Source organism: Entelurus aequoreus, linkage group LG12 (assembly GCF_033978785.1).
Source record: "Entelurus aequoreus isolate RoL-2023_Sb linkage group LG12, RoL_Eaeq_v1.1, whole genome shotgun sequence".
NCBI lineage: Eukaryota > Metazoa > Chordata > Actinopteri > Syngnathiformes > Syngnathidae > Entelurus > Entelurus aequoreus.
The window spans coordinates 47,752,544-47,765,220 of NC_084742.1; the positions used below are offsets into that span (position 1 = coordinate 47,752,544).

The 12,677-nt window shown below is 43.0% G+C and overlaps 1 protein-coding gene across 1 annotated transcript in view; it reads left to right on the forward strand.

The window, feature by feature from the left end:
* Positions 1–1,013: 1,013 nt before the first annotated feature.
* The window catches only part of LOC133661289 (hepatocyte growth factor activator-like), a 26,083-nt gene continuing 14,419 nt past the window's right edge, over positions 1,014–12,677 (forward strand). Inside the window, exons 1-5 of the mRNA XM_062064423.1 lie at positions 1,014–1,086; positions 1,174–1,333; positions 1,397–1,448; positions 1,531–1,627; positions 6,043–6,116. Coding sequence (XP_061920407.1) covers positions 1,280–1,333; positions 1,397–1,448; positions 1,531–1,627; positions 6,043–6,116 — 277 coding nt within the window. The 5' untranslated portion in view covers positions 1,014–1,086; positions 1,174–1,279. The remainder of the gene's footprint in view (positions 1,087–1,173; positions 1,334–1,396; positions 1,449–1,530; positions 1,628–6,042; positions 6,117–12,677) is intronic.

Genomic DNA, 12,677 nt, shown 5'->3' on the forward strand with positions numbered 1-12,677 from the left:
GACAGTGCCGAGGGAGTGGCAGACTGGGGTGGTGGTTCCCCTTTTCAAAAAGGGGGACCAGAGGGTGTGTGCTAATTACAGAGGTATCACACTACTCAGCCTCTCTGGGAAAGTTTACGCCAAGGTACTGGAAAGGAGGGTCCGGCCGATAGTCGAACCTCAGATTCAAGAGGAGCAATGTGGATTCCGTCCTGGTCATGGAACAACTGACCAGCTCTTTACTCTTGCGGGATTCCTGGAGAAGGCCTGGGAGTATGCCTATCCAGTCTACATGTGCTTTGTGGATTTGGAGAAGGCGTATGACCGGGTCCCCCGGGAGATCTTGTGGGAGGTGCTGAGGGAGTACGGAGTGAGGGGAACCCTGCTGAGGGCCATCCAATCTCTGTACAACCAAAGCGAGAGTTGTGTCCGGGTGCTTGGATGTAAGTCGGATCCGTTTCCAGTGGGGGTTGGTCTCCGCCAGGGCTGCGCTCTGTCACCTATCCTGTTTGTGATTTTCATGGACAGGATTTCTAGGCAGAGTCGTGGCCATGGCGGACAGGGTATACGTCTCGGGGGGCTAAAGGTTGCGTCACTGCTGTTTGCAGATGATGTGGTCCTGATGGCACCTTCGGTTCGTGACCTTCAGCTCTCACTGGATCGGTTCGCAGCCGATTTTCAGTGTGTATATATATATATATATATATATATATATATATATATATATATATATATATATATATATATATATATATATATATATATATATATATATATATATATATATATATATATATATATATATATATATATATATATATATATATATATATATATATATATATATATATATATATATATATATATATATATATATATATATATATATATATATATATATTTACAGTATCCTATTTGTGTGTATTCATTTGTGAAACCAATGACTAAACTAAGCAGCTGCTGCGCCTGGTGACGCCCCTGCATGTCACCAGCGACTATTAGAGGAGGACAGACGTCTTCCAGCTGTGTTGTGACTTGGCACTTCCTCTCCTGGCTTCACCCCCGTCTTCCATCCTTTCTACGAAGGTTCGGCCGTCCACTAGTCGGGTATGGGGGAGAGGGAAAGTCCACCATTTCACTGGAAGTGCCCAAAAGGGGAGCACCGGAGTGTCTTTTTGTCTTATCGCTCACCAGGTTATAGACAAGCCCGGTGACGCAAAGGTTTGACTCAGGAGGGGACGGGCTAATACTTGCAAGGATCCCCTCGCTGGCATTCATGAAGGCGCGTTGAAAGCGAAACATGACGTTTGCAGTCATGATGCGGATACTTTTATGTCTTCTCAGCGCACCGGCGGTAAGTCCATGAAAGACACTATCTATGTTTTTGATTGAATATAGTCGTGTTGTTGTTTGTTAGTTTACACGTGAGACCGTTACGTCCCGCAGAGAGACATCAAGCAGTCCAAAAGGTATGAATCCTGCCAGAAGATCACAGCACTTACCCAAGAAATACATTGCTGTTTAATTTAATTCATGTTTGGATTTTTGTAGTTCTTCTGACGATATTGGGTAAAGAATGCAAGTTTCCTTTTCGCCAAGGAGGACAAATTCATCATAGCTGCATCACGGTCATTGTCTCCAGACCTTGGTGAGTCCTTAGCGTCATTAAGGTTGATGGCCATTCATCAAATAGTGTTTAGTATGTATATTATGTCTGTATCATTTCGGCCTTATATATTTTATTTATATTTTTTGGGCCGTCAAACGATTAAAATATTTAATCGTGATTAATCACAGTTTTTCCAATTTTAATTGACAAAGATAAGACCTTCTGGAGGAAAGTTCTGTGGTCAGATGAAACAAAAATGGAGCTGTTTGGCCACAATACCAATCAATATGTTTGGAGGATAAAAGGTGAGGCCTTTAATCCCAGGAACACCACCCTACCGTCAAGCATGGTGGTAGTGGTATTATGCTCTAAGCCTGTTTTGCTCCCAATGGAACTGGTGCTTTAAAGAGAGTAAATGGGACAATGAAAAAGGAGGATTATGTCCAAATTCTTCAGGGCAACCTAAAATCATCAGCCTGGAGGTTGGGTTTTGGGTGCAGTCGGGTGTTCCAACAGGACAATGACCCCAAACACATGTCAAAAGTGGTAAAGGAATGGCTAAATTAAAGTTAAAGTACCAATTAGAGATGTCCGATAATGGCTTTTTTTACCGATATCCGATATTCCGATATTGTCCAACTCTTAATTACCGATACCGATATCAACCGATACCGATACCGATATATACGGTCGTGGAATTAACACATTATTATGCCTAATTTTGTTTGTTTGGGTAGCGGGGCGTTTATATTGTAGCGTCCCGGAAGAGTTAGTACTGCAAGGGATTCTGGGTATTTGTTCTGTTGTGTTTATGTTGTGTTACGGTGCGGATGTTCTCCCGAAATGTGTTTGTCATTCTTGTTTGGTGTGGGTTCACAGTGTGGCGCATATTTGTAACAGTGTTAAACTTGTTTATACGGACACCCTCAGTGTGACCTGTATGGCTGTTGACCAAGTATGCCTTGCATTAATTTGTGATAAGAACAGCCGGTAGATATAATGTGACTCAGACGGCACGCACGCAAAGGAAATGCCTTTAAGGTTTATTGGCACTTTGTACCTCTCCCTACATCCGTGTACACAGCGGCGTTTTACTTTTAGAAACCGATACCGATAATTTCTGATATTACATTTTAAAGCATTTATCGGCAGATAATATCGGCAGCCCGATACTATCGGACATCCCTAGTACCAATAATTGTCACATCAGGCTAGAATTAAGGCCCGAATGCAGCTGAGATAGGCTCCAGCACCCCCGGCGACCCTGAACGGGACAAGCGGTAGAAAATGGATGGATTGAATGGCTTTCCCAAAGTCCTGACTTAAACGTGTGGACAATGCTGAAGAAACAAGTCCATGTCAGAAAACCAACAAATTTAGCTGAACTGCACCAATTTTGTCAAGAGGAGTGGTCAAAAATTCAACCAGAAGCTTGCCAGAAGCTTGCGGATGGCTATCAAAAGCACCGTATTGCAGTGAAACTTGCCAAGGGACATGTAACCCAATATTTACATTGCTGTAGGTATACTTTTGACCCTTTAGATTTGGTCACATTTTCAGTAGACCCATAATAAATTCATAAAAGAACCAAACTGTGAGGAACTCGCATGGCTGCCGTTTGTGTGTCCCCAAGATGCAAGAACCAGCGGGAGGATGAGCAGGTAAGATGATTTTAATTAACATAAACAGAAAATAAAGCAGTCTTGCATAAATGTTCCAAACATAGAGAGTCTATCATCGAGCACTGAGGAGTGCTCGAGAGAAAACATAAATAGACATATGCTGATTGGCAGCAGGTGTGGACCGGCTGCCAATCAACGGCAGGTGAGGAGAAAACAGTGCTCCGCGGAACAAACAGGAAATTTAACAAAATAAGAGCACTGACAGGAAGTAATACAAAAACCAGGAAACAAACTGAAATGAAGTGACCGATCGTCACACAAACTTCATGAATGTCTTTTGAGACCTACAAGTATGTGTTTCAATCACTCTATCACAAAAAAATAAGAGTTGTAGAAATTATTGGAAACTCAAGACAGCCATGACATTATGTTCTTTACAACTCTTGACTACAACTGTGTGTGTGTATATGTGTATATATATATATATATATATATATATATATATATATATATATATATATATATATATTAGGGCTGCAACAACTAATCGATTAAATCGATTATAAAAATAGTTGGCGATTAATTTAGTCATCGATTCGTTGGATCTATGCTATGCGCATGTGCAGAGGCTACTTTTTATTTTTTTGTATTTTTTTTAATTTTTTAAATAAACCTTTATTTATAAACTGCAACATTTACAAACAGCTGAGAAACAATAATCAAAATAAGTATGGTGCCAGTATGCTGTTTTTTTCCAATAAAATAGGATATAAATGTAGTTTGTGTCTTTCATCCGATTATTAATCGATTAATCGAAGTAATAATCGACAAATTAATTATATATATATATATATATATATATATATATATATATATATATATATATATATATATATATATATATATATATATTACTCAAAGTTTGCACTTAACATTATTATACTTAAGAGCATGAAGAATGAGTTGACCTAGTCTTTGTGAAAATGCACTGAGATAAACGATGCTAAAGACTTACCACTAATCTGAAGATAAGTTTTAGAAGAGAAATTATGTCCTGAACTTAGTGATTACTTTACACATTTTACTCTAACTGCTGCAGCAGGAAATATCATGACTGCTTCACAGCCCACACTAGTGCTCACAATAGGATGAAAAATGCCCCACAACACTCAATACTTTGTCATTTCAGTGATAATATTCCTTCCCGACCAAATGTGCCAAAACCTTACAGATGATATTTTTTTTTATCATACAGGTGCAGTCTAGGAAAACTTTAATTTCTAAGGGGTGGATACTGTCTGATGAACATGTGCACTTAATCTCGTGTGAAAAGAAATCCACAATGTGAAGAAAACCTCTCATTTGGAAAGGATATTTTAGAAAAAATAAGCACAATTGCAAGGCCTTAGAAAATAGACAACACTATAGGTTATTACATTATTTTAAAGGGGTCATTTTATGATTTTTTTTTTCTTCATTTAAAACATTCTTTGTGGTCTACATAACATGTAATGGTGGTTCTCTGGTCAAAATTTAGCATAGACTATATTTTATACACCATCTTCAAGCTGCTTTCTGACGGTCTGTTTGGGATGCACCAATTTGTGGGCGGTCTTATTTACGTGGCTCCACTTCGACTGCTTCTTCTCCTTGTCAACCATGTTAGCTTTTAGCAGTTCCATATGGAGTCTACTGACATATATAAGTTAGAACTTGGAACTATACGCTATTTTGTATTAGAAATGGCAACAGCAGAGGATTCATGTGCATGTATGAGGAACACCTACAGTCTGACACCTACAGTGTCAGACAACAACGGCGGACTCACGCAAAGCTCTTCTGGTAAATCTATACCATATATGGATAATCCCCTGATGTCACAACTGGTAAAAACGTCACAAATTTTGGAAATTCTAAACAGCTCGTTTGGAGGAAGTATGAAGGAAGGCAAGATTGTTTTATAAATATCTCTGGTTTGATTCCACATTTTCGGGACTTGCATATCCCAAATGCACAAAAACAGGTACCAATAGGTAAGAAAAGTTGGTTTTGCATAACAGGCCCCCTTTAATATGATGGGTTGGTCATGAACTAAAGTGGGTCTGAGGCATGAAAGTCCAAGGTTGAAAATGGGTCTCACTCCGGCTGTGATGTGTCTGAATGTTTGTGTTCATTTTGTGTTGACCTGTTTAATAAAGCATAATGTTTAATAAAGGTGCATTTGCATAAAGAAAATAAATTGTGCACAGTCACTCACCCTGTGTCGTCAACATGTACGCACAGAGAGTGCGTGCACACATACAATAGCAGTTCAAAAGAAGCAACAAACAATTTGCAATCATGTTGTTATGATAGAATATACATTCAATGACTAGCTGTCCAAATCGCTTTAATTAGCTAACACCCAAAGCTCAAGCGCGTGCATGTGTTACCCATGTGTTACGTACGTACCTAATTACGTCATTATGTACGAGAAGCTTTAAGAGGGCGGGATATACAGGTACTGTGTAAAATACATTGGAAAGTTAGCGCCCTCGAGGTATGTGTAAATGTTGCAAAAAGCCCCTTAAACTCTTATTAGGATCAACTTGAATGAAGTGTTTTGTCCTTGAAGCAGTACGCACCATACATACTTATTTATGTTGTATTATTCCGCGCCAACAATCACTCTGCCTCCATTTTTTCTCAAACTTTCTACAAATCAGCAAAAAGCCACTCTTTAATCATGCCGTGTCAAAGAATCTGCCTCATTCCTTCACTTTCTTTCACTTCTCATATACTGTATATACAAATGTTGTATAAAACACATTCGTGTGCTTTTTCTTTTCATAGGTGCTCTCTAACATCTAATTTCGACCGGGACCGTCTGTGGGGTTACTGCGCCCTGGAGCAACAACATACCAATGGTTAGCAATCTTTTTTTACAAACACATCTTGGTGAACGACAATTGAGTTTCACTCTATATGCACTATGTTAGTGCATATAGAGTACACAGGTTTGAATGATAAATCGCTGTAAAACTCCCGACGGTTAGGACAACCCCTGCAAAAACATTTATGGAATCACCAGACTCGGAGGATGTTCATGCAGTTGTTTAATTTTGTAGAAAAAAAAGCACATAACAGACATGACACAAAACTATAGTCATTTCAAATGACAAACAAAAATCTAGACCAAGTACAAACAACATGAGTAGACCAAGGACAAAGCAATATGTCCACCTATTTCTCTCTTCTTATTTGTTCATTTTATTTTTGTGATTAAAATATTTACTTCATTTCTTTTCATTCACGGGGAGGCTTTGCCAAGGCAGATGCTGGGTGTCCCATCTCCACTGTTGGGGTTCCTCTTTGGGTGGGGTTGGTGGTTCTCGTGGCCTCATGCCGGACGGTCCTGCTGTGGCCGTTTGGGGTGGAGCGGCCCAGGTGTGCTTCCCAAGGGGGTGTTAGGCTCTTGGGGGCTCGGTTTCTGATGGGGCGGAGCGGGCGGTGTCTGGGCCCCTCGGGGCGAGATGACCCGTCTTCCTTCTGCCTGTGTGGGGAGTGGTCTCTCGCTGGCTTGGGGGCTGGTTGGTTGTCTCCTACTACTCCCACGCGTTGGTCCCTTGTTTCCTTGGCGCTACACCTGCTGTTTTGGGTGGGGCTTTCTGTATGGTTGGGGCCGTGCCTTCCACATATTGGGAGACAAAAATACTGTACATAGATACAAACGTACATTCATCCATACACATGTACATACATACGCAGATTCACTGTACAAACATACATCTATACATATACACATGCACATTTACAGCACATCCGTGCATACAATCATACTTCAGTAAACACATTCATACATACAAGTGTACGCAATCACACTCATACAAATACACACCAACATCTCAAACACGGCACACTGCTAAAGTGTGATCATTCTATACCATGACAATGTAAAAGGTTAATATAGTCTGCTCTTCTTTCTTCCCCCTCTTTCTCTCCTTTCTTTGTAATCCAATTACCGTATTTTTCGGAGTATAAATCGCTCCAGAGTATAAATCGCACTGGCCGAAAATGCATAATAAAGAAGGAAAAAAACATATATACATTGCACTGGATTTAAAGTTGCATTTTTTGGGGACATTTATTTGATAAAACCCCACACCAAGAATAGACATTTGAAAGGCAATTTAAAATAAATAAAGAATAGTGAACAACAGGCTGAATAAGTGAACGTTATATGACGCATAAATAACCAACTGAGAACGTGCCTGGTATGTTAACGTAACATATTATGGTAAGAGTCATTCAAATAACTAACATATAGAACATGCTATTCGTTTACCAAACAATCTGTCACTCCTAATCGCTAAATCCGATGAAATCTTATACGTCTAGTCTCTTACGTGAATGAGCTAAATAATATTATTTGATATTTTACGGTAATGTGTTTAATAATTTCACACATAAGTCGCTCCCGAGTATAAGTCGCACCCCCGGCCAAACTATGAAAAAAACTGCGACTTATAGTCCGAAAAATACGTTATTCATTAAATGTATGTATTGTTGCATTTTAAGCGATCGTAATGTTGATAATATAGGTAAATATTGTTATTAATTATCAATATTGTTATTTCTATTGGTGTTATTTTTGTTTCAATTGTAGTACAATGGTGTTCATTTGTCAATACTGTTATTACTATCTACCTCACTAATTTGCTTTTCTTTTCTTTAAAAAAAATAAAAAATTCCTAGTATCATTTTTGTATATATCGTATGTGCTGATGTAATTCTGTTGTTGTCTCTCTCTCTTGTCCCCAGAATTTCCTCCTCTGTCTTGTTTTTTTCTCTTCCCCTCCTGCTGCAGTCCAGCTGTGACAAACACTAAATATATATCCAAAAATGTAATGAAGTCAAATTAAAATAAGGCAAATAGGCTTTTGTAAAGTAAATCTGTACAGCAGATATGGGTGTCTACATCAACCAAATTATTTGCCTGACTGGCTGGACAGGACATTTTCCATTCATCCATTTTCTACTGCTTGTCCCTCTCGGGATTGCGTGGGGTGGCTGGAGCCTATCCGAGCTGCAGGGCTAATTAAAAACAAAAAATAAAAAAAGCAGTACAGTATGTCTTGAAAACAGAAAATGCACAGCAAAACAAATGAAGAAATTGGCAGAAACTGGAGACCTAAATGTGACCGAACTGTAAGAAAGTGCCTTAAGGAAATGGTAATTAAATACACAGAAAATAAAACAAAGCCATCATTAACACCTAAACATAATAAACCACTGTTCCAATAGGCTAAGGAAAAGCAATGGTGTACTATGAATGAATGGACGAAAGCTATATTCGTTGATGAATCGCAAATCTGCATGCAAATTATTCATTATCAATATTGTTATATCTATTGGTGTTATTTTTTGTTATTTTTATGATGCTGGAACTTTTGTCTGGTGTCGCTCCAATGAAATTTATGAAGATGACTGCCTGTAGAAAACATGCTCATTTCCACAGTCATTGACGATATGGGCCTGCATCTCAGGTAATGGCACTGGGAAGATGGTGGCCACTACTGTAGATCTTCAATAAATGCACAAGTTTACATTGGCATTTTGGTGACTTTTCTTATTCCATCAATGGAAAGTATGTTTGGGGATAATGACATGATTTTCTAGATGATAATGCACCCTGTAATAGAGCAAAAACTTTATTTCAATAAAGATACAAAAGGTCAATGTCATGACCTGCAAATAGCCCTGATCTTAATCTAAATGAAAATGAGTGGTGGAAATTGAAGAAAACGCTCCATAACAAGTCTGCAACCTGCAAAGCTGATCCGACAACAGCAGTCAGAGAAAGTTGGAGCAAGATTAATGAAGACTACTGTTTGTCACTCGTTAAGTCCATGGGGTGTAGGGGGGTGGGTAGAGATAGCACCCTTGTTGATTGGCAGCTGCTCCCTACTCGTAGGGAGGCCACGCTTCACCGGTTCTCATCCATCCCCTAAATCTCTCACGTGCTGGCTCCAAGCGCCACACCCCGGTACACTGCCTCAGCTGGCAGACCAAACCACGTGAGGGGGTGGTGTGTACACTGCACCACTAGGCGGAGGAGCTGCACCAGTCAGCCAACGGCTAGGGCGGAGGAAGACCACATAGGACTCAACGGCCAAGTGTAAAGGAGTAAACCTTACAAATCCGGAGTGGAGCCCCGAAGGCGGATAGGTGCTCGCAAGACAACACCCTTCCGGCAACTCCTGCAGCAAAGCTGGTGCCAAACGTCATGCTCCGCATTCCTTTGGATCCCGTCAGCCAAGCCAAGAGGGGGATTCTGACGACTGGGCAACCCAAAGTCCCCATACCTTATGCCCAGGCTTGCGCCATGGAGGTCACAAAAACTGGAGAGGTCACTCCAGCCTCGCTCGCAAGAGTGAGGACACAACACGGAAGCTGGCAGTTTACGGGTTATAAGTCCCATCTGATTGGCGTAAGTATGGGGCGCCACGGGTCAGCTTCGACGGTGGGAGGGATCATAGTGTCCCAGTGGACGACTACTGCCCGCCTTAAACCGGGCAGCCCCCGGTCAGTAGGGTGTCGGCCCGCCAACGTTTGCCTGCTTCAGTGGGTGCCTGGAGCTTAGTGTACTGTAAAGGCACGATGAGCAGACGGTAAATCTTTGCACCAAACAATAAGAAAATTAAAAAGAAGACTCCAGCTCTTCTATTTGGTAGCTGGAACGTGCGCACTATGCGCACAGGCATCTCAGATGACCTCAGAGTGGTGGAAGACACCAGAAAGACAGCCATCATTGACAGAGAGCTCACCAGACTCAACGTCAGCATAGCTGCCCTCCAAGAAACCCGGCTCCCTTCCAGCGGCTCCCTCAGAGAGGAGAACTACACCTTCTTCTGGAAGGGCAGAGAACCCGAAGAGCCCCGCCAGCATGGTGTTGGCTTTGCCATCAAAAACACCCTCCTGGCTGCAGTGGAGCCTCCCTCAGGTGGCACCGAGCGCCTTTTGTCCATCCGCCTCGCCACTGCTGCTGGTCATGTCAACATCCTCAGTGTGTACGCTCCCACTCTCACCTCATCGGAAGACACAAAAGACCAGTTCTATGGGCAGCTTGATGAACTGATAAAGGGCCTCCCAAAAGATGAGCCCTTATTCCTCCTTGGCGACTTCAATGCCAGAGTAGGTGCAGATCACAAGTCATGGCCCTCCTGCCTTGGACGTCATGGCACAGGGAAGGTAAATGAGAATGGTCAAAGGCTGCTGGAACTGTGCTCCTACCATGACCTCTGCATTACAAACACCTTCTTCGAGTGTAAACCATCACACAGAGTGTCGTGGAGGCATCCGCGGTCCCAACGCTGGCACCAACTCGACCTTGCCATCACCAGGCGCTCTGCCTTAAACAATGTCCTCATCACCAGAAGCTACCATAGTGCAGACTGTGACACTGACCATGCCCTTGTGTGCAGCAAAGTGCGTCTCCAGCCACGCAAGCTACATCACTCCAAACCAAAAGGCCGCCCCCGGATCAACACAGTACACATGTCAGATCCCCTTAAGGTGGACGCATATGTAACCAACCTGGATGAAGCCCTACAGGACCTGCCAGATCATGACGCCACAGGAAAGTGGAATGCCATGAGGGACAAAATTTACAACACGGCCATGTCCTCGTTTGGCAAGAAAGAACATCCCTGCCAGGATTGGTTCAAAGCCCACCTTCCAAGGATGAAACCAGAAATAGAGGCTAAACGTGCAGCCTTCTTAGCACACAAGGAATGCCCAAATGAACAGACACTCACAGCACTCAGAAGGGCTCGGAACACCACCCAGCGTGTTGCTAGACAGTGTGCCAATGAATATTGGCAACAACTGTGTAAGGAAATACAGAGCTGTGCCGAGTCCGGAAACACACGCGGCATGTACAACGGCATCAAAAAGGCCCTTGGCCCTGCAGTAAAAGGAATTGCCCCCCTGAAATCTCTGTCAGGGGAGAAGATCACTAACCGGGAGGAACAGATGACCAGATGGGTGGAACACTACTCAGAACTGTACTCCCGTGAAACATCAGTTTCCAATGCTGCCCTTAGTGGTACGAAGGATCTGCCCATCATGGAGGAGCTAGATGAAGTGCCCACTATGGAAGAGCTCAGCAAAGCCATTGATGCCCTCCCAAACGACAAAGCACCAGGTAGCGATAACATCCCACCTGAAGCCATCAAGCACGGGAAACCTGCCCTGCTTCAGCCTCTGTATGAGTTGCTCTGCATGTGCTGGGAGGAAGGTGCAGTCCCACAAGACATGCGTGACGCCACCATTGTGACACTGTATAAAAACAAAGGTGACCGCAGTGACTGCAACAACTACAGAGGGATCTCCCTTCTCAGCATTGTCGGCAAAGTGTATGCACGCATCCTCCTCAACAGGCTGCAGAGACTCGCGGATCGTGTCTATCCAGAATCCCAATGTGGCTTCAGAGCAGGCAGGTCGACAACTGACATGATCTTTTCCCTTCGACAGCTCCAGGAAAAGAGTAGAGAGCAAGGCCAGCCACTCTACATGATGTTCATAGACCTCACCAAGGCCTTCGATCTGGTCAGCAGGGAAGGCCTATTCCAGCTCCTTGAGAAGATTGGCTGCCCCCCAAAGCTCGGCAGCATGGTGACCTCCTTCCATGTCAACATGAAGGGCACAGTCCTGTATGACGGATCATCCTCAGAACCATTCTGTATCAACAGTGGTGTCAAGCAGGGCTGTGTACTTGCACCAACCCTTTTCGGGATTTTCTTTTCCCTGCTCCTGTCTTACGCCTTCGACTCCTCCACTGATGGTGTATACCTGCACACCCGGTCTGATGGGAGATTGTTTAACCTGGCGCGACTGCGTTCTAAGACCAAGGTCAGGACAGTTCTCATCAGGGAGATGTTGTTTGCTGATGATGCAGCCCTCATGACTCACACAGAGGATGCCCTTCAGAGTTTGGCTGACCGCTTTGCCGATGCTTGTAAGCAGTTTGGGCTCACAATAAGCCTGAAGAAGACCAACATCAGTGCACAAGACATCAGTACTGCCCCCTCCATCACAGTTGATAACATCAGACTGGACACTGTGGACGAGTTCACCTACTTGGGATCAACAATCAGCAACAACCTCTCACTGGACATCGAACTGGACAGGCGTCTCGGAAAGGCAAATACCATCATGGCTAGACTGACCAAGAGAGTGTGGGAGAACGGAGCGCTGTCAGAACACACCAAGATCCGTGTATATCAGGCCTGCGTTCTCAGCACCCTTCTCTATGGAAGTGAATCCTGGACCACCTATATGAAGCAAGAACGTCGGCTCAACACCTTCCACATGCGGTGCCTCAGGCGCATCCTCAACATCAGCTGGCAGGACCACATCCCATACACCAACATCCTGCAGCGCGCCAAGATCCCCAGCATGTACTCCCTGCTGAGTCAACGCCGTCT